Below are 23390 nucleotides of genomic sequence, written 5' to 3'. Positions count from 1 at the left end.
TAAGCCAGAGTACTAGAGACCAGATCACGTATTTCTTTCAGATTTGAGGAATTTTGAGCCAGCAGAGGTTATAATTTTTAAGGAAGAATTCTGTTGCCTAACTTCCACCTCAGATGTTTCCAATAAGAACATTAAAGCAGTGCATGACAAAACATTCAGTTCATAGCCGATGGTTCATAGTCAGTTGGAGCTTTATACCCTGCCCTACCTCGCTGTAAAATGAGTTAAACATATTAGTGACAACATAGTGGTCTTTTATGATACCTCTAATAGTATTTTGTAAACTGAAATCGTTATTAGTTTTGGTCTGTGATCATTTCTAGAAAAAGGACTGTCACCGTCAACAAAACAATGAATAAACTAAATATGTTACACCGCCACACAACACTACAAAGATTTAGGCTAGTAGCAACCTGGGGATATTGTATAGAATGCAAGGAATAATAGTTTAAACAGAATTATTATAGTTGACCGATCATACCAGTATATACAAAACAATGTTATACTAATTACAATTTTGGATCTGATTAGTCTATTACATATATATGTATCTCTAAAAGTGCAATACATATATAAAATAGGCTATTTCAGACCATCCGTACATTATCTATAACATCCTAACAAACAGAGGTGCATAATTCGTTTCAACAGATATCCCCATTTTTGAGCCCAATGAACCCGGATAAAATTCTAAAAACAAAAAGTAAAAATTTTAAATTACGAAAACAAGAAAGCTGCCTTCTTTGTTTTAATAGAAAAAAGAATTCAGGAAAATAATTTTGAACAGCCAAAATGTTTTTTAACACTTTGGAGAGGAGGGGTAATTTTTTAATGATTTAAAAAATTTAAAGGTAGGTTGAGTTTTACCTCTTTTCAAAGGTCTCTCTCTCTCTCTCTTTATTCACTGATCATTATGAAAAAGTTTTAATTTATTTCGCTTCTTGTATACAGGGTGGTCCAAAATGTTAAAGTTGTATGGCTTCACAGCTGTTTTTTTTTTACTGTTACCTTGTTAAAGACTTTTAGCAAATTTCACTCACAATACTAAAAATTCAAATAGCAAGGTATGACTTTCATTACATCACCAATAGCTCTCTTGAAAACTAAATTTTTTTGTATTTTAAAGTTTATTTCTATCTTACTATAAGGATGGTTTTGAAAAGGTATTAAAAATATGAATTTTCATGAATTTTTGTTCCATTACAGTGTTTTGAACTCATGTATTTGCTGTAAGTTCTTAGTAAATTAATTTTAAAAATCGATTTTTACTTTTTTTAATGGTTTCATTGTTCCAAGTTTATTTGAGATATCTCAATATTTAGTACTTGGTCACAGGTTATTGTTGTTTGCTGACTCGGGTCAACAGTCTCAGCGGCAGGTAATATGCATAAATAGGCACTTAACTTAGTCCAATTTAGTTCAAATTTACAGGTGGTAAAGAGAATGTTACAATATTTCTTTACAAGTTTCATTTAGATACCTGAATATTTAGTATCCAGTTAACAGGTTTTTGCTGGTTGTTAACATGGGCTAACAGGCGTAATGGTCGATAATATGCATAGCCACTTAACTTTGTCCAATTGTCTTCAAATTTAGGGTAGGGTACGATAAGCGGATCCGGTTTTTTATATTGAAACTAGCGGGCCCGGCGCGCTTTGCTGCGCATTTCAATAATTTTTTGCAAAAGTTGCCCGCGGCTTCGCACGCAATTTCCCGTTGAAAACAGTACACTATATTCACTTATTCTTTTTCTATCACATTCTAAACATTGCTGAGATAATTGATAGTCGTTCCATCGTGAGCCTCTTGGGCGTATTATGAAGGTATGTACCATATTCCTGCCTCTATCTAGCTGTTACCCACGGCTTCGCACGCAAATCTTAAGAACCGAAGTCCTTATATTACTTAGTAAATTTTTTTTTTTACTATAATAAATTTTAGATTAAATTAGTTATATCTCCGATGCCACGATTGAGCTTGCTTTGTTGTCTCGATCGAGAGAATATGTACACACGGAGTTTTGAGAACCATACTTCTGTCAAAAAAAACAACTAAGGTTGATTTTATAACATTCTTTATATTTGTAGCCAACGTAAGATAGTAATTATGATATCTGCATTACTCTTCTGATCAAGCATGAGCATGGTTTATATTAAATAAATATTGCAGTTAAAGGTGAATTTTTACGTCAAATTTGAATTGTATTATCTGGATAGTAAAGTCTATGTTTAACAGTGATTGCAAAAACAGTTTAAACAAAATTTGTTGTTTCTCTTAAGCTTACTCTATGCTTTAAAACTATAAGTGTAATATATGTTTACAAAGAACAGCTGATTAAAAATTTGAAAAGACGTTAACATATGTTTGCTGCAATGCATTTCTTATGGGTATTTCTGTAACCAGTGGGGCGGAATCCTGAATCGGGAAAGGGATGGGCATAGCTTATAAACCTTCTCCGTGGAAAAATACATATACGTACAAATTTTCATCATGATCGGTCCAATAGTTCACGATTCCATAAAGGACAAACATACAAACATTCATTTTTATATATATAGATTGGCACACAATATTACTTAATCCATAACGTTTGATATTATAATCAATTGATACTGATTAATTATTTTGAACAATTGACTTAAATAATCTATATCAACAGCTGTAAACACTTTCAAATAATACTCGTAGGCTAATGTAATATTTCAATTTTATATAAGAACATTTGATTATTAAAAATGGCAGTCAATTTTAGAAAACTACACGACATTATTTTGAAAGATGATAAGACATGTTTTTCGTGACTTCAACATGTTGGACTCGTATATTATGTGAAATTTGTGGGAAAGAAACAACTGTAACTGTGAGAGGAGCCAATATGGTCGTTTTCAGTTTTCCTAATTTTGGTTATAGGCTTAATTGTTTGATCACTGTAAATATTAAATTCATATTTTAATTTAAAACATATGATTGTTATTGAAGACTATAGATACTTTGATATCGATTGATAGTCTAGGATTTGAGATTATTAGGTATCGTTGATTACATTCTTCGATATAAAAAACCGGGTCTGCTTATCGTACCCTACCCCACATTTACCCACTGTGTACTGAAGGCAATTTGGTAGTATTTCTTTGTTGCAAATTTTATTTAGGTATATTAATTTTAATACATGGTACACAGGTTATTGAACACCGTCAACGAAATAGTCAGACCCGTTTATTTCTAGTGATTGTTACAACTAAAACTGGTCCATGCAGTTAAAAATTGCCATCTCTCCAAAATGGAAAACAATTTTAAATGTTACAAATCTGTTTCAAACTACTGACTAATGCAGGAAAGTTACAAAAAATAAAAATAGGTGAAGTAACTTTTTCTTGATTATTTCATATAGACTAACCCTAGGATTAGTGAGATTAATATTTAATAGCCCATATCTAGGCCTGTCTTTTGATTGGCTCTCTTCCAAATTTTAAGGCTGACTTTGTGTACTGGTTTTAATGGTCTTTATATAATAAAATCTTTACTTATTTTCTGAATAGAACTCTTAAAACTACTAGCCTTGGTCTGTGGAATGAATTAGTTGTCTCAATTTTGAGGTTAGCTTTTATTGTACATTTACACTCTAAATATATGCATTTGGAGCATAAATTAAATAATTAGGCCCATTAAAAATATAAAATAAATCAATTACCATCTGTCTCCTAATACACGCAGCTTCTACTTTACTAATAATCACTTTTAATCCGTTCATAATGTCGTTTTTATACATTGTCACTGTTATTAATTGAAAGAGTTTTTATGTTATCTGTGTATTTTATTTTTGACAGATGGTTGATATAGATCTTATTATTTGGAAATGGTTAGGTGATCGTTTTAAACATTAAATAATGCTATAATGGTAAATAAAATGTGTTTAATTTAGTTTACTTCTTCACTACCGTTCTGTTCACATTTCTATCATTCATAATATTCATTAATCCTAAGTAAGAACTAAGAAGTCAAATCACTAATCAGTAGAAGGCATAGTCACTAGTCAGTACTCGCAGTGTCTTTTTTTCTTCTAGGTTTGCTCAAAAGAGCAGTCAGGATTTGTAATAACATGCAGTTTCGTAGTTCCAAAATACATGTTACGTGTACATGTTCAAATCATTAGTTTTTAAGAACATGTCTATAAGTCATAGGCTAGATGTTTAAACTTACCTGATATTAGATGAAAACATTCTTTTCTGGCATATACATAATTTGGGCATTGTAGTACTACGTGGTTGATTATCTCATCTACACCTTAAGTACAGTTTAAGCATAATAGGATAAAATATTTCTTTTGATTGCAAACAACTTACTGTTTACTCTGGTATCCAGTTACAATCGAGAAAATATTATTTCCTTCCTTAAATGTTTACTATTTTTAAACCATGGAACTTAACTTACGTACCTTTGTTGCAATATGTTTGTACCAGTGAGCTTTTGGATTTGATTCAAAGATTACTTGATAGTCTCTAATAACCCATTTTTTTATACTTTAAAGTCCTCCAAAGAGACATTAACTTATGGAACTTTCACACCTGCCGTTATTGCATCTCTGGCTAATTATCTACTTTTTCATTAAATTCCAGTGAAACGTCTTGGAATCCATACGAACACGACATTTTATCTAACGATTTCAACTCAAAAACTGTGCTTATAGTTGATTATTATTCTTACTTTTGCTTGCTTTTGATTATTATTGGATTTTGCTAAAACGCCGGTTGAGAGCCCGCACTTATAACTACGTTATCATATTTAGTATTATTGATAAGTGAACTGCTTTTTGTACAGCTATTAGTTCGTAACTATAACTAGACATGTATTTGCTAACAGAATATAAGGCAGAGGTATTGGTCTGAGGAATCAGAAAGACAGAACCACATCCATCGTTCGTTTTGGGCCCATCAAAGTAAATATAAACATAATCTAAATAAGATCGCCACATTTTTCTAACCAACATTATTTGAGTTTGTTTAATCGTATTCATTTTGGTTACTTCTAAATTTGTTAATCTGGTATTGCCTTTTATATTATTTTCATTAGTAAATAAGGATAATTCAACATCCCAGTAATCTTTGAATCTTTTGTTTCCGTCATGTTAGGCACCATTTCAGTTCCACTATGAAACGATTTTAATAATGGTAATACTTTCTTTTGCCAGTTTTTGACTTAATGTATTTAAGTATTTCTAAATGCTAGATGACTATTGAGTATCTTATATACTAACTTATCTGTAAGAATACTTCTTCTGATTCCTAGTGTCATCACAGCCGCTTCAGCTTATGGTGCTATACTAGGGAGGTGCAAAAGGAGCCTAAGGCAAATCTGAGTGCCTGATTTTGAATTAAATCAAGTTTACCAAAATCACTTTTTGATATATGACCATACAATGCACAACAATAATCTAATTTTGATCTCATTAAGCTTTAAATACTTGTATGACAAAATTAGGGTTGCAACCCTTTTTCAACAACTAATATTAAGATCTTTAGAACACATATTTACAAGGTCAACAATATGTTGTTTAAAGGTTAATTTGTTGTCTAGTATGACTCCGAAAATCCTAATGTTATCTCTAATTGGAATCAGGTAACCATTAATTATAGTTTGTTCAATGCTGACTTATCTTTTCTTTGAATAGTATATAGTGTTGCATTTTGATTTATTCAAACATAATTGTAATCAAATGTATCATATTCACTAATTAGTTTGTTTAGGGCATGCCGTAAATTTTTACTTACCAATTCTCTTTTTTGTGTGAAAAGTATACGACCATGTCATCAGCATGCTATGAAAACCTTATTTCATTGGGTTATTATTTATTACATTCATTTGAGAAATACAGGGTGCATTATGAAAGTAATGCACATGACTTTACTGTGACGCGAATATTGATCGCAGCGCGCTCGTATGGATCGGATAATATGGCGGGTGTGGTGGGACGTGTCTTTGTACGAAATCTGTTTTTTTGATTGCGTCACAGCGTGATAGAACGCTCACCGGATCAACGGTACACGATCAAGTTTCCGGTGGCTTGGAAGAATGCAGTGGAAACTTATCAAATGTTTCAAGAGACCTTTGAATAGGATTGCATTTTGAGATCTCAATGCGGAAGATAGGACAACCTTCTCACAAACTCAAAAAAGCATGCATGATCAAATCTCACATCAAAACAATGCTGGTTGTCTTCTTTTACGTCCGAGGAATCGTCCAATTTTACTTAGAAAAACTGTCAATGCTGCTTTTTTTCTGGAGGCGCTCAAGAGATTGAAACGCTGGGTCGCGCGCGTCAGACCTGAAATCAAAACGTTTGCAAGCTCCTCTACTACCATTCCCTCAGCCACACGGCCTTTGTCGTTACCCACTACCTGACCCAGAACAAGATCCCCGTGGTTCCCAGTCTCCTCACAGCCTTGGCTTGGCTCTGTATGGTTATGTTTGGTTCCCCGACTGAAGAGAGAACAGAAGGGAAAGCACTGGGAGTCGGTGGAGAACATCCAAGCTCACTCGGTTCCGGAGAGGCATTTCAGTCGATGGGTTCCAGGGTGCTTTCCAGGCATGGCAGAATTGTCTCCAAAGTTGTTACGACGCAGGAGGAGACTATTTTGAAGAATTTTAACCATTTGTAACAATCGGGTTATTTAATATATTTTTCTTAAAAGGTATGACTTTCATAACATACCCTGTATAGATAGTGAATAACAATGGTGATAACACGCTACCCTTGTAGTTCTGGTTAAAATTATGTATTTACTTGTCACATTTACTTTTTTATCAGTTAGCCAGTTATGTAAGTTTAATTATAATTAAGTCTAATCATTTTATTGCATAACTCAAGGATATATACATTACCATGTGCTCCAGTGATATATAGTGCTGCTACCATGGTTGTCTCGTTTTATGTCAAAACTATTAGGATATAATTCATTTAAACTTTTTCGACACGAAATTTAAAAGATAATCATTACACCCTCGTTTTGTCCTAAATTCATATTGGATTTGAGGAATCACATTTAATTTTTCAGAGATTCATTCTAGCCTATTTTTTATCATTGTATTAATTATTTTAACAAGACATCTACTTAAAGATATAGACCTATATGATCGAAGTTCCTTGCAGCTTTAGTTGGTTTAAGAAGCGTTTAACTTTGATTCTTTCCCATTCTTGAAATATCTTGATACTCTATTTAAGATGTTATTAAAAATTCTTAACATAAGTTCCATTGCACTATCAGGTAAACTCTGTATCATTGTATAACTTACCCCATCCATTCCAGGAGATGTATTTCTGGTTTTAGACTTAATGGCTATCTTAATTTAATTTATTGTGAAGTTTTTCCAGTGGGCTATTTGTTAAGGGGAGATTTGGACTATGCAATTCAGTTTAGTGAGGTTCATAATTAGCTACAATGTTTTTTATAAATGTTTCACTTAGGTTATTATCATTTTGTTTTTAATTTTTTTAATTAGGCTATTATTACAGTTCAATTTTTTAATTATTATCCATGCAAAATATGTGTTTTCATATCACTGATTTTATTACAATTAATATTCTCCCATCCACACACTGAGTGACAATATTAACCCCACAATTCCTACAATAAAACTCAACAAACAAATATGGAAAAAAAGATAAAATTAAATTAAAAGCAACAATAAGTGAAACATTTCTGAAATAAGAAGAGAATACAAAGTTCAAATATCGAAACAAAATTACAGGTATATGAGGTATTACAGACATATTTAAGTGAAGATGAGCCTAAAAACCGAAGTATGGTTCCACCAGACAGACAGGTAAGACCTCACAGTGTAACAGATAATAATAATAAAAAAACAAGTACTTAAGTATGAGTATATGAGTTAAATATAATTCAATTTAACGTAAGATCTCTAGAGCCTAAATGACCAGAGATAACACAACTTTTTAATACTAATAGAATACACATACTACCAGAAACTTGGCTACAGAGTACAGACATTTTATTAGATAATAATTTCAATATAATTAGAACAGATATATCTGACGTTTATGGAAGAGTAACTGTTATTATTAATAAGAGTGTCACTTTTAGCAATCAAAAAAGTTATAGTAGTGATAACAAACAAATACTAGCAATAAAAATAAATAATTTTAGCGCCCCTATAACAATACTACACAATATTTATTGTACTAAAAGGAAAGTAGATTGAAGTTGTTGGCAAGAAACTTATTTTCAATGAATATATGCTTTTGCTTATTGTGTGGCGATTAGAACGCACATCACCCCTACTGAGGTGCTGTTGAAGCAGGCATTAGTGGTAATGATATTTTAATGCCTATTCTAACTCTGAATTCATATTATTAAATAACAACTAGATCACTGCTGTTCCAACGCAGACATCTACATTAGTATTAATTTTTGCCACACCAAATTACAATCTATACTAAATTCTTGGGAGATAAGTAATAATTGTTTAGGTAGTGATCATCTTCCAATACACACATCTTTTGATACCGCTAGTTTAATTAAGAGTTCAATCCATTTTGAATTTCAATATGAGTAGTAGTAATGGAAGAAATTTGAAAATCCAACTGGGAACAATTATATGCTACTTATATAAATAATTATCTAATTATTATTATTATATATTTATTTATTTAATTAGCGGCAACACAAGATTTGCAAGTTATTACTATGTTCTTACCTGATCTAGTGATGAAACCAACATCGGTATAATGGGACTTGTTATTTTGCCAACTCAAAAACGGTTGGTTTTTGTTTATTTTTATCTGAAACTATCACTTCAAGAGGACCAACATTCCACTCACTGTATAGTCTAACAATATGTTGTTTTTTGTGTAGTGAATATTGTGGCGCAGAACTGTGTACTGTACTTTGTATGGAGTATCCACGTTACCCTCATCCCCTACAACTAATACATGATTTTGGATAAAACCAGTCTGCAGCGAGCTTCGGTCTGGTACTGATCATTCATTAATTTGTGAACGCTAACGGCATGTGATTGCGGACTGTAATTTTCGAGTCTTGTGTGTAATTTGCTAACAGACAACTTGCAATTCGGTTTGTTCTTTAATATGTTTAATTAGTTTATGTGTTATAGTGGCAGAAAAAAAGACAGTGGTAAATTGCTACCATTTCTTGTAGTCATAGTAAAAAAACGAAACGTTTACATTTGCGGTGTTGAAGGATACAAATCTTTTTTTTAATTCAGCCAAATTATTTTCAAGTAGACCCATATATTTTAAAGATCATTAATTAAAAGAGAAACTTCCTTACATAATAGAATATTTACTTATGTTTTGTCTTTTGTATAGCCTTTTATACAAGGTGAGAGTAATCTGCTGCAGGGCATGTATTCCTCGAATACAAGCAACTGGACGTGTAATGATGTTGAAATCTTTGACAGCTTTTGTAAGGAGGTAGTTAATGTACCTTTGTATGAAAAGGAGATGTTTAGTTTGAGTGGAAACCACGGTTGAGACTAAGACCACAGAAAGAAAGTAAAAAGTAATATATCATGCAAAGTGAAATATATAACAATAACAGATGAAATGAAATGAGTTTAGTGTAATATATAAGAAAATAAACATGCACATGACAATAAAATAAATAATATGTTTTTCAAATACATGATTTCAATATAACATTTGTTTATAGCTACCCATATGTCCTGATTGAAGTAATCTGTTTCTTCTGTGTGGCTAACTAATTAATTGTAGTTCGTAGAATAAATTTTCACTTCAATCCCATTAATTTGTTTATTTTCGTTAGTTAATTATGCATTAATTTAAACTATGACATGCTCTATTTTATTTATTACATTATTGTAATAATATATAATAGATATTTTCACTCGTAACATAAACTTAATTGTTATCTTGAATTTTGAATTGGTTTTTCTAATAATCAGGTATTTGTCCATTATTAATAATATTGTAATTTATTATGTATCCTAAATGAAAATATATTTTCAAAACAAAATTACTCAAACATAATATTTTGAATGTAATTTCAGTGAAAATTGTATGACGTATTAAATATAGTGTGAGGTTATACAGAGTTTAATAAATCTATCTTTGTATTTTAGCACTTTCACATGGAAATTTCCATACTATGATTTCACTTTGACAAAACGGTTGATAATACAGAACACGTGAAACATGATAGTATTCAAAATATCAACTAAATTCCAATAAATGAAGTTTGGTTGTTAAAGATCTTTTAAACAACAATATAGTTACCAAAAACAAATATTTACATTAAAATATTCTTGTACATAGGTGCGAAAATGTTCTAAATTTTCAAAGATCCAAGTGTATTTCCCACTTTCCATCGTAGATTAAAGTTCTCGAATATTAACACTGTCAACATATATTATACTAAGATGAACACGGTGAATGCCTAGCATGGTTTATTATCTCTGAAACAATCATAATGCATTAATTTCTGATAAGCAAAGTTTTACACACACGTTTGCAATCTGATAGAACTTGATTTTTGCGTTTTAAACGTTTAAAACCTAAATTATATATTTTAGTGTGTATGTGTGTGTGTGTGTGTGTGTGTGTGTGTGTGTGTGTGTGTGTGTGTGTGTGTGTGTGTGTGTGTGTGTGTGTGTGTGTGTGTGTGTGTGTGTGTGTGTGTGTGTGTGTGTGTGTGTGTGTGTGTGTGTGTGTGTGTGTGTGTGTGTGTGTGTGTGTGTGTGTGTGTGTAAATAAATGAGAGAATTATAGAAACATTTTTCTATGTGAAAAAGGAATTGTCTATGTTCCTTAATTTTCTGACACTATTCTTTCCCCCTGAAATTTTAAAATTTTACATTCTGACCATTATTATTATGGTTTTAATTTATTCCCCAAAGGATAACGATAGACTTGATTATGCGGATCATAAATAAGGTTAATGTTATTTTTCAAAGACTTGAGCATACTATAAGTATACTTATAAGCACATATAAGTGGAATCTCATTACAAGCGATCGATTTTGTTCCGTCATAACGACAACAAGTAGTCAAATACAAATTGACTAATTTAAAATGTAACTATATGGTCGTTAACATAATTCCCACTTATTGTAAAAACGAAGGAACCTATTTGTTTATTGACGATAATGGAGTACATTATATTAATAGACGTTCTGACATAGCTAATGTTTTTCTTTTACTTGAAAAATAATCATGCCTAAATATTAATACTTTACCCCTTAACAAAATCCCACTTTTATACTTATACAGCACAACCTGTTGAGGATTAGAAACCCCGTTCTACTATTAATACACAAAAATTTCCCACCACCTACACAACTTTGGTAAACCATAAGATTACTTTTCTTCATTTCAGTGGTCTGTAAGCACTGATAAGTGACTACAATTGTCAAAGAACGCTGGCAGAAAAAGGGAGTGGTGTTCCCTTCATTTGGATGATTAATTTTGTAAAAACAGAAAGTTACTGTAGTGAACTAAAATAGAACTGGCAGATGAAGGTCAAGCTTTGAAACAATTCAGTTGGTTACTCTCTATAATATTACATGTGTTTATTTTCAAAACTTGCCTTGAAACCCCACGGCCGCCTAGTCTAATTCGGTTTACTATAATGATATGGCCGCTTTTATGTTGAGTATTCATGTTGTATGTTGATGTTAGTGCATTTGTTATTAAAATATAAGTATAGAGCCCTAGGTAGGAAAAATATAAATTTCTCCTATTAAATATTACCTCCTCAAAAATAAATAAATCACAATTAGTTATTCTTTGGTAATATTCTGTTAGTGAGTGATATGTTTAGCCATATTTAACAACAATGGAAATTTGTAAATATTAAGTTTTATTATAGGTAAAAACCAAAGTTTAGTGTTAGCGACACAAAACAAAGAAATGACAATAGTTAAAACAATTACTACATTTTATAAAGCAATAAATTACGTTACACGTTCAGTAAAACTGTCATTTAAGGAAAATTATAATAAATACTATTAATAACCACGGGTTTGAATACATACAGATTAAGTTTATTTTTAACGCCTTCAATTATCAACAGTGTTGTTATTTTAAAATTATATTGTACGAAGTTATTGAAAACGCTACAGTCTACATAATAAACCATATATTTTACCTTTGACCGGTTTTCAGCTGCCAAGAATATTTTTTTATACATATCTTTCAAACCACTTTCAACACCTTCATGACATAGGTAGTCGGCAACACCACAAGAAAGAATTAAGTAATACATAAGAAAGAAATACATAATTTCAAAGTACTGAAACAGTATGCGCAAAATTTAAATCAACTTTCAAATATAAAAGATTTGTAGTTACAGCTAGTTGTATCTGTCACAGTTTCAAATAAATAAATGAAAAACATTTTTGGTTCCTAACAATACCTTACCAAACAATTTTAAGATTTTTTACTTAACTGAGATTTCCAAATAGATATAACTAGATAATGTTTAAAATGCCACAATTAATATTTCATAACTGATTGATCAGATGACGATAAGATATAACAGTGACGGTGTTTTAGTGAATTGCTAAACTACGGTATATTTCTGGACGATTAGACGCTTTTAAAAATAGAAATTTATATTAATGTTCGTGCTAGGAATAATAGTAAATGTGAAACAGCATGAAAGAATAGCTACAACCAAACCATCATGTACAGAACATAAAATTGAATAAATTTAATACAGTACTAATAATTCTGAATAGAAACGATAATACTCATATGTTGAAAGTAGCAGGAGGTCCGCTCTTCTTGGTGTAAAATATAGTTACCATTGTCTAATAAATTAACTTTTAAATTAATATAGTGAGTTTGTAGCTTTAACGAATATAATTTACTTATCCTCGAAATTTCGTTTGAGAAAAGGGTTTTCAATTTGGCTATGAAACACGTCGTTTGTGATGTACCATCATGTTTGCAATACATTTCTGAGGACTTCAGATTTTAAGCCTAGGACATAAAGTAAAACGAGTAAGCTCAGGACACAGAATAAAGAATAAAAATATAGAATGGAGGTCCATGTTAAACGTCAGATCCGAAATTTCATCACTTGTTATAGTACTCTTCCTAGCTTACTGCAAACGGGCGATACTAGTTTACTTCTATCTACCACATGTTGCCAAATTCAAATTCATTTATATTATTTTAATTGACGAGATTCGTTGCACTGCTGTAAATATAACCTGTTTGCACGTCCTTAGTTGTGCGGACTTCTTTTTTTAGCTTTTGTCTTTAGCAAACAAAAATTAAAATGTTTTTGAGTGTTTCCAATAGCCTATTCGTTTTTATATGATCAATTTGTATTTAAATTAGTCTGTTGCAATTTTCCTCATGGTAGCACTTACCGAAAAATTGCTGCATAACTGCACACCAAACAAGAACTCCAGAGCCCAATAACCCCTTCCCGTTCAAAATTTTATATAAATTACTAACTGTTTCCCGCTGCTTCGCATGCTTTTCGTAAGCTTTGTCCGTGAGTGGGCACTTCTGGTTCAAGTGAATTATATTTCTAACGCCGGTGTAGAGTTTGCCTTGTGGCCACGATAAAGCAAATCTGTGTATGTTTATAGCTATTGTACACGTACATATGTTTGTACTTTATTATAAAGTGATCTAAACACTCAAGGTTTAAGTTCAAGCAGAAATTTACCTTAAAGACAAATATACATAAAAACTTAGTGCCTTCAAATAGTTTTTGGCTATTTAATCTACGTAACTATCTCGTAATTGCAGTTACAACAGTGTGCAGGAGCATTGAAAACTCATCTTTTACAGGGCCGCCTGGTGGCGAGTTACATGAATGGGCATATCATATAAACCTTCTCTGTGAAAAAATACATATTTCCGAATTTTCGTAATGATCGGTCAAATTGTTTACGATTCTTTAAAGGACATACAGACAAACCACAAAAACACCTCGCGTTTATAATATTGTATAGATAAAGTTATATAAATAATTTATTTAAGAAACTAATTACTAATGAGACTATCATTATTAAATAATCCCCTCGGCTCTGTCGGAAGAAGTAGGTCGATTTTGTGACAAACGAAAAACTATTAATTTATTCTAATAGGATTTACATATACTAAAGTTCCAGTTGCAAACTGTCCAATTTAACTAACATAGACATTATAAACACATTCGTCCCAAAGTTTTAAATAATAATGTTGCTAAAAAAATTAATTGCTCGACTTCCCAACATTTAAAAACTAGATAAATGACACATTTGATTCTGGGCGAATGAGTTGTTTTGTATTGAATTTGGATTCATTGCCATATAATATCAATGTTATCGATATAATAAGGGCATTGTGGCAAAAGAGAAACCTTGATTAGTGCTCCGTTTGGTATAGTATTCAACTAACTCACATAGATAGCTAGAAGAGAAAATAATGAATCATGGCCCAGTCACCACAGTGTGAGTTTTCGTTACACATAGAGTAAAACTAAAAAAAATAAAAAAAGGTTTTTTTTTTTTAACTTAAAATACAGAGTGGCAGGTCTATTTTAAATGTCAGTGCCAAGCGCTATCGACTTTTCGTAATTCCTTAGTGCACCGGTTAATGTTAGGTCATTGTTTCATCTACATTGCTCCAATTTACAATTCAACAATATTATATTATTAATTTAAATTAATATCTAATTTCCAATAAGAAAAGAGCTTCAAGAATGTAATATTATATTAATTTTGCTCTACTTACAACTTATAAATTCTGCTACACTAGGCTTATAGCCATTTCGCTACAAATGGTTAGTAAAAGCACTAACCATTCATCGCACTTTCATTCATCGCCATAACATAATTTCAGTTACGATTGCTGCAAACAATATATACACGAGGTTTACAATAAACAAAATAAAAATATGAAAAATTACGGAAACATTAATAAAATTTAAGCAGCAGTGGAATAATAATGCAATACATACTGTAAACAACAACTATTCGTATTAATTTATTTAGCTAAGCTGAAACGAGTATTTTGAAACTATCAGAAACTAAGGTTTTAGCGCCTCAATGCTTAGAGATTGTTAAAAATGCTGCTTTCTATTAATACTAATTGTTCATAATTTGTATTCGATTTAGAGTTTCCTAAAAGAATCTGTATACCGAACTATAAAAGTTACTAGCAAGTCTGGACATTAAGAATTTGTGTTTTGGGAATTAAATTTCCTAAAGGGGACGGGTTTTTTTACTGTAGATGGGAATATTGCAAGCATATTAGAGTTTCTATTTTGGCCATCGCATGTGTCAGAATAAAAAATAATATATTTTAATTGTAGAAGAATTGTATTTTTGACTGTTTAGCCACAAAAGACTCTAAGGTAATTGAGGTAGTAGATGGATATGTCGTTATTTATGACTTTCTTTTGTTATTTTCTTTAGTTAAGTAAGCTTTACCTACTAACTTATAAGATTTTTCTAATCCCTCCTACCAAAACATTTCTTGATTTCCCATAATGCACTGTATCTACATAACAAGTTTGTCACAAGAGCAGCATGCGTTATTCTTAGAAGATATTATTGACAAATTAATTTGATAATTTTTCATATTCTGACCGAATTTATTGGAGGACTGGACTTAAATTGTTTGCTTGTATTCCACAGTGATTAATTTTAATGCCATATCAGGAACTTTTGTCAGAGTACCTTCAGCAGTAGTCATTCACATAAGCCGGTCCTGATAAAATGTACTGCAAGCGCTTTTATTTACCTCAACAGATCATTTCCTGATTTACTTACCCCATGGAACATAATACTTAAAGGAACTTAATACTTAAATAAAAAGAACTCTCATAAACACTACTTGCAAATTTGTTAAAATAATCATCTGAAATAATTATTGTAGGGATCTAAAAACTTATATGTAGGGATCTAGTTTTTGTTTCTTCGGATGAACAATTTTTTTAAATGTACCTTTCAACGGATTGTAATAAAACCAGCAATATGAGACATTCCTTTGAACAGTTTCGTAAAATCAAACATTCCTAGAATATATTTCTTGTGACTTTTTTCAAATGCTTCTGCATGAGTTTACGTTTATAATACTTTAAAGATATCCATTTTTACTTCTGTTTGAGTTTTTCCACTCTTAGTCTTATATTATATTCTTTGATTTTTACTTATATAACTTTCTTATTTCCCTGATTGTATTAGATTTGTTTTTTTAACTATCACTTTCTTTTGAGTTTTTACAAGATTTAGCAACACTTATTTAATTTTCCTCTAACTCAGACTCCTCTGCGTTGCTTGGTACCATATGAAAGATCGTTTTCATAGTAGTAAGGTAAGCTGCCTATTTTTGTACTTTTCTTAGTAACAGGAATATCTTCATCGGAGTATGAGGAGCTGCAACATTCTGATAAATAAGATGGTTCTTCATCGGAACTAAATCACGTATTGGGGGTCAATGTTTGAGGAAAAACAAAACACCCAACTCTGTTTGAGGAACTGATAAGGATATATCAAAATTTAATTTCTTAGACATAATATATACTATAGTTTTGAAAACTCTTTTAAATGTACATCATACATATAATAAAATCTAAAAGCTGGCTATTGCACTTGGACAGAACATAGGTCTTTACTTACCGTGCGTTTAGACTTTGATAGCCTTACTTTAATTGTTTTTTTTTTTGTAATTTTTACAAGGTATTATATAACTTTAAAAAAAATGTTAAAAGATATTCCTTGCAGGGAATGTTGTGGCAGATAGTAGTCATTTTATCGCATATCTGAGAGTTAGATAAGTCCAGTGGTTCATCAGTACTAACCGGTATTTGTTCTGTTTCTATATTATTTTCCCAACCATCAACCACCAACACCAACAATGACCGGGACTTCCATTATCTTTATATGATTACTAAATATTAATTATTAAGGTGGGAGTGGTGGATCAACAATGAAAATTATATAATATGAATAATATATGTATCAAGTTAATGGTTAAATTTACAATTAAAATGTAATTATATATTTTTATTAGAATATGGTGTTTTTGCTATGGATTAAATTGGAACATTTGGAATTCAATCCAATATGTGTGTGTATGTGTAGCTCCTGGGATAAATATGTAGACAATGTGTTCTTACTCTTTGCTTTTATCCCCACTATCACACTACTGTAGAAACACTGAATCATCTGTTCGTTGCTCTTTTCGTTCTGCTTGAGTATTGTATTGTGTTCATGTTGTTCTTCTCGTCTTGTATTCTATAATCATTGTTGTGTTATTGATGTTTATGTTTTATGTGTAGTAGAGCTTTTCCCTTGTAGCTTAGTATATTTGTGTCTCCAAAATGTCTTCAAGAGGTATAAAAAAGAGACAAAAACCCATATCTAAATCTCAGAGAGCTAATGTTACATTTCCTGTTGGTAGGATGAAGAGGTTCTTGAAAATGGGTACTCACCGGCTGCGCATTGGAATTGGTTCTCCAGTTTATATGGCTGCGGTAATCGAATATTTGACAGGTACATATATGGTTAATATTAGCAAATTATTTCGACTTCTTACATGTTTATTTATTTTATTTTTTATTAAGCCTCTAATAAAATTAGCTTGGTCTTTATTAGAGATCAGTTTTGATAATCATGAGATAACACAGCATTATCACAAAGTGGCAGATCACTGGAGAAAAGTATGATTTTGAGTAAAATTAATTATATTGTTAATTTGTCTATAAAATATAAGGTAAAGTATTTTATTAGACTAAAGGGAACAGAATGTTCTAAAAGTAATTTATAGTGTATGTAGAGTGAAAAGGTAGAATTAATTAATTATTTTTTGTGTAGAAGCTGTGTAGAAATTAACTAAAGAACAAAATCAATTTGGTTGGGAAAGTCCTTAAAAAACTTTCATAAATGAACTACTAGGCCTAAGCCTAGTTGAATGAGCTGACACTATTGACTTGCCCATCATTGCAGTACAACATTTTCCTTGCGATAGTACCCATTAGTAGCATATCAGTATTTTAACCCTCCGAGTGGCGGTATTTTTGGGTAGGGTACGATAAGTGGACCTGTTTTTTTATATCAAAATTGGCAAACGATATTAGGTACTTAACACATTCACTGCTGAAAAAATATGACGACTTACGGCGAATGCGGCATGTCAATTTGGTATTTATTTACAATAGCGTGACCATGGAAAATGGACTTTTTTCATGGGTTGGGCATTTATAGCCAAGTATTATTATCACAGGTGCATATAAACTGGGGGGAAAGTATATTATTGTATTATATTGATGCCTTTCGGGTATTATTGCGTTAAGGAGCAGGGGCATCACGTGATCTGGGATTAGACTTTTGCAAGCTCGAGTTAATTTTTTTTCTAAAAGAGCAAGCAGTGCGCAGCGGTCAGGCATCTTTGACAGGATTAACGTACTAGTCAGCATCATTTCAGTAACTTATCACTTGACCTTAATGTTCAGGTGGGTACAGTTTTGCAGCCGCAACCCAGAAATGGTGGATCCGCTCATTGAGGTGTTTGGGTATTTCGCCTTAAAAAGGTATTCACCCAAATACCCCACAAAATGAGTTTTTATCCTGCCGTAACGCGGAATTTTATCTTTAACACTTCTCCACGTCCGCTCAATGGTATTTGTGTGGGCGTGAGTGCGTGGGTCCACAAACTCCTTTGAGTGATTGACTGTCTCATGCACAAACCCCTCGTCCTCTAAGCAGGCGAACGCACGCCAACAATCACTAATAATTTTACTTCCCGGTAAAATTTTTTCTTTTACGATCTTTAAGAGAGTTTCCTTGTCCCTTTTATCTACCGGCACTAAACATGTTTCGTGTGTGGTGCGGTCTATACCACCAAACACCCACTGCCCTTCAATAAGTCATCCTCTATTATATTTCCGTTTACCAAATTTGGCCTCGTCAATTTCCACAATGTGGCCAACTCCACCTAAAGTTTCATCATTATTGGCCACATGGTCAACAAATACTTCCCGACAAAACGAATACCAGTCAACAGCTGTTTTAGAACTAATATTAAAGTTCTTTTACAGGTAATCTTGTTGCTGCGGCACTAAACACAATATTGACGCAACAACATAAAAAATGTCCGTCAATGGTAAATGGGCGTTTTCAAAGAAAGTCCCCTTTTTCGCACTGACAGTAAACCGACACTTGATTTTCTTTCATTTCGGTGCAGGCGTATAGTACTTTCCATACCAAAAATTGAAGTCCCCAAATTTGTTTACAACGAGTTCATTGCCACACTTTATATTACCACAACGCCTAGTCCCTTTATAAGCCCCATGGTTTACATAAAATTGTAAAACTCCATACTTGTCTTTACGAATTGCTTCCACGTAAGATAACGAACATCCAACACAAAGGTGTGCCATACCACTACTGAACTAGGAGGTTAAGAATAGACACGGAGGAACAAAATAGTTCAAAATGGCGTCCCTTCTTTATTTGAGAGAGCCGTGGAGTAATACCAAACTGTCAAATATGGATAGTGTTGCCAGAGGTAGGCTACTGTCAAAAACAGAGTTTTCAGAGGATTTCAAAAAATCGTAACTCCTTTGATTTTTCGTTGCCGACGAATTTTTTCTTCACTATTGTTTTCAGGAAAAAAAATGAACATACCTTTCCATGGTCACATTATTGTAAATTGATACCGTCAATTTTTCTAACTTATGCTCTATTTCTGCTTAAAACTATTTAAATGGATAGGTATCTTTTGTACATTTAATGACTAATAATTCATCAATAAAATATAATAATAATAAATAACGCCAATTGGCGTTATTAGCATATAATAGCATAATGACAAAAATACAATATGCGGGTAACGCCAATTGGCGTTTTATGCGTATTTATTACTAAAACCACAGTAATAAACTGTAAATAATTGCATTTATAATACTTACCATTTCCATTGGTTCAGTAGTAATATGTTGTCAAATCGTAAAAATAAACATAGAATACAGTTTGAGCTGTAGTAGTTCCTAAATTACTATATACACAATGTACACGAACTTATCTCAATTTAATTCAATTGTGATATGCTTTGAAACAGTCTCCGAGGCATAAAGCTGGCTTATCTACACAAGCCTCACAAAAGTAGGTAGTATCCTTTCTTATCCCATTGCCATTACACACGATACAACGTCTTCGTAGAGGTCTGCCTTTTTCACCCATTTGGAATTTTGATGGGAGGTGTTGTGTTGCTTTTCTTTTGGGTTCTTCAGTGTTTAGTGGAGTCAGGAGACTATCAATCACTTTTATCCTGAATTCCAACAGTGATAGTTTAATTTCTACGTTGTGTTTGTTGTATAAAAAGAAAGCATTTACTATGCACATCTGCAAAATGTGTATGAATAACTTTTTATTACCACCTAATGGTTTTTCTTTCACACGGATAGTAACTGAGTAGCTGATCTTGCCGGTCGATTCCGCTCATATACTGATTATACTTTACAATAAATTGGTAGTGGTTTTTCTTTTGCCTCTCCTCTTTTATTAACATGTTCTGTCATTTCATTTTCATACTGGTTTGATATATATATATATATATATATAAAACAGCCCTTTTGTCCTTCCACTTCCCTACCATTGTCCCCTCGTGATATTTTGCAACAGTTTCTCACTTTTTTAGTTTTTTGGTCACAACTTCTGAAGGATTGTTGATCCTATCGACACGCAGTGTCCCAGTAATGTAGGTTTTTTCAGCCAGAAATTTCTTGGTCAGTGACACACTGTTATAAAAGTTGTCAACATATACAGCATGACCTTTACCTAGCCTTTCAGATAACAGATACATCACTACTTTTTCTGTGACCTACTCCTGACAAAGCATCTAAAGCTCCGGCATAAATGCAAAATTTCAAGCTAGTCCATTCGGTTCTGTCAGAAGATACAACTCTATCCCATATTTGTGTTTCTTTTGTTTGATATATTGCCTAAATACGAGGTAACCTCTCCACAAAACCATCGATTCATCTAGGGACAGTTCTTTGCCTGGCGAGTAGATACAGTTCATTTTATTATAAAAATACTCAACAACTGGCCGAATCTTATGTAAGCGGTCTTCAGAATCTGGGTCACTTTTGACAAAATGTAAGCACCTCAAAATTACAAGGAACCTGTCTCGAGATATAAATTCAGAAAAACATGTTTTGAATAATTTATTTGTTTTCCAATAGTGTTGAATGGTTGACATTTTTACTATTCCCATATGAAAGAAAAGCCCTAAAAAGTTTTTGAACTCAACTAATGTTATATCTGTCCACTGACTTATTCGGGAATTCTCATGAGTGCCAGAAGACAAAAACACTTCCTCTGCATTTGCGTTGATTTCATTGATAATGGCTTTGAGAAAGGGTTCGTCAACAAAAAGGTTAAAGTAATCAATAGGGCTATTATTTTCTGGTATATGAACACGTAGTCCAGTTGGTTGATTAAATAAAAAAGTTTTCATTATTGGGTTACATCCCAAACTAGTGGTATTTGAGAAAGATTTGTGTGTCTAATTTGACTGGTCCTTGGTTGGGGAGAATCGGGATTTGAGTGGCTACTCACGGTTGACGAGTCTGGGCCGCCACTTGCAGTATCTGCTTCAATTTCAGACTCAGAATCACTTTCATCACTTGGCCTGTAACTTACTCCACTACTGTATGTCTCTGATCCAGATTCAGAATCGTAATATCTATCAATTTCACTAATTCTGTCAAATTATTTGGATCTTGCGGCTCGCGGTCCCTATTATTATTCATTTCGGAAAACTATTAAAAGTATTGCATGGAAACGACACGCACAGGATAATGTCCCAGACTGTACTCAAGGCTAATCAAGAGATAACGCTGAAACCGGTCGGGAAGTAACATCCCGCCCAAAACGCCAAATGGTGTTTGCCGCAGTGAACGTGTTAATCATAACCATCGATATAATCAATTGGTACTGATTAATTATTTTGAACAATTAACTTTTAAATAATATATATCAACAGCTGTAAACACTTTCAAATAATGCACGTAAGGTAATATTTAAATTTTACATAAGTAACATTTGATTATTAAAAATGGCAGTCAATTTTAGAAAACTACACGACATTGCTTTGATAGATGATGATATGTTTTACGTGGTTTCAACATGTTGGACTCGTACCGAAAAACCCATTATGTGAAATTTGTGGAAAGAAAACTATAACTGTGAGAGGAGCAAATATGGTCGTCTTCAGTTTTTATAATTTTGGTTATAATAATTTGTTTGATCACTGTAAATATTAAGGGAAGGGTACGATAAGCGGACCTGGTTTTTTATATCGAAGAATGTAGTCTACGATACGGTACCTAATATTCGTATCTCAAGTCCTAGACTATGAATCGATATAAAAGTATCTATAGTCCTCAATAACAATCATATGTTTTAAATTAAAATATGAATTTAATATTTTCAGTGATCAAACAAGTTATTATAACAAAAATTAGGAAAACTGAAGACGACCATATTTGCTCCTCTCACAGTTACAGTTGTTTCTTTCCCACAGATTTCACATAATGGGGTTTTCGGTAAGAGTCCAAAATGTTGAAACCACAAAAACAATATATTTTATTTATGTCTTATAATCTTTCAAAGCAATGTCGTGTAATTTTCTAAAATTGAGTGCCCTTTTTTAATATTTAAAATTACTTATGTAAAATTGAAATATTACCCTACATGTATTATTTAAAAGTGTTTACAGCTGTTGATATAGACTATTTAAGTTAATATTTCAAAATAATTAATCATTATTGATTGATTATATTGATGGTTATGATTAAGTAATATCGTTTGCCAATTTTGATATAAAAAACCGGGTCCACTTATCGTACCCTACCCAATATTAAATTCATATTTTAATTTAAAACATATGATTGTTATCGAGGACTATAGATACTTTTATATCGATTGATAGTCTAGGATTTGAGATGCGAATATTAGGTATTGATGATTACATTCTTCGATATAAAAAACCGGGTCCCCTTATCTTACCCTACCCGTATTTTTCTCTCCAAGTGGTGGGACATTTTTCCTGATTTTGCATGTTCGCAAAAGAAAATTTATATAAAATACTGTAAATTATATAGGTACTTTGGGATTATACCGACCACACCCAGACATGAATCGTTATTTGACATTTTGCTTCTACTGATTACTAGATTAGCGTAGAACAATATTTCGTCAATATAAAACAGGAATTGTCTTATCGCAAACCCCTCCCCATCCTCAGACAGAGGTCAAAGTCGAGCGGTCTAGTAGATAACGTGATTGCAGAGTGTCGCCGCCCGTTCAGCTGGTGCGTCGCTTTGTTGTACTTCTGTGTTTTAACCCTACATTTCTTCAAACACAAAAATTCAACAAAAACAAAC

The 23390-nt window shown here is 32.2% G+C and overlaps 2 protein-coding genes across 6 annotated transcripts in view; one reads left to right on the top strand and one right to left on the bottom strand.

Annotated features, from left to right (window-relative positions):
• The window catches only part of LOC124359081 (pyridoxal phosphate homeostasis protein), a 32489-nt gene extending 20047 nt beyond the window's left edge, over positions 1–12442 (bottom strand). Inside the window, exons 1-2 of one of the 5 annotated variants that reach the window (XM_046811509.1) lie at positions 12141–12442; positions 10288–10449 (exon numbers count right to left, since the gene is read on the bottom strand). In XM_046811509.1, coding sequence (XP_046667465.1) covers positions 10288–10362 — 75 coding nt within the window. In that variant the 5' untranslated portion in view covers positions 10363–10449; positions 12141–12442. Of the gene's footprint in view, positions 1–3691; positions 4037–8712; positions 8752–10287; positions 10450–12140 lie in introns of those variants that run through there. The other 4 variants (XM_046811507.1, XM_046811511.1, XM_046811512.1 and 1 more) reach the window with 4 other exon arrangements.
• Positions 12443–17185: 4743 nt separating this feature from the next.
• LOC124359080 (core histone macro-H2A.1-like) overlaps positions 17186–23390 on the top strand; it is a 52199-nt gene continuing 45994 nt past the window's right edge. Inside the window, exon 1 of the mRNA XM_046811506.1 lies at positions 17186–17493. Within this exon, the coding sequence (XP_046667462.1) occupies positions 17322–17493 (172 nt within the window). The 5' untranslated portion in view covers positions 17186–17321. The remainder of the gene's footprint in view (positions 17494–23390) is intronic.

This window comes from Homalodisca vitripennis, chromosome 4 (genome assembly GCF_021130785.1).
Source record: "Homalodisca vitripennis isolate AUS2020 chromosome 4, UT_GWSS_2.1, whole genome shotgun sequence".
Classification (NCBI taxonomy): domain Eukaryota; kingdom Metazoa; phylum Arthropoda; class Insecta; order Hemiptera; family Cicadellidae; genus Homalodisca; species Homalodisca vitripennis.
The sequence above is the reverse complement of the archived record's forward strand: the minus strand, read 5'-3'. Positions and strand labels throughout refer to the sequence as shown.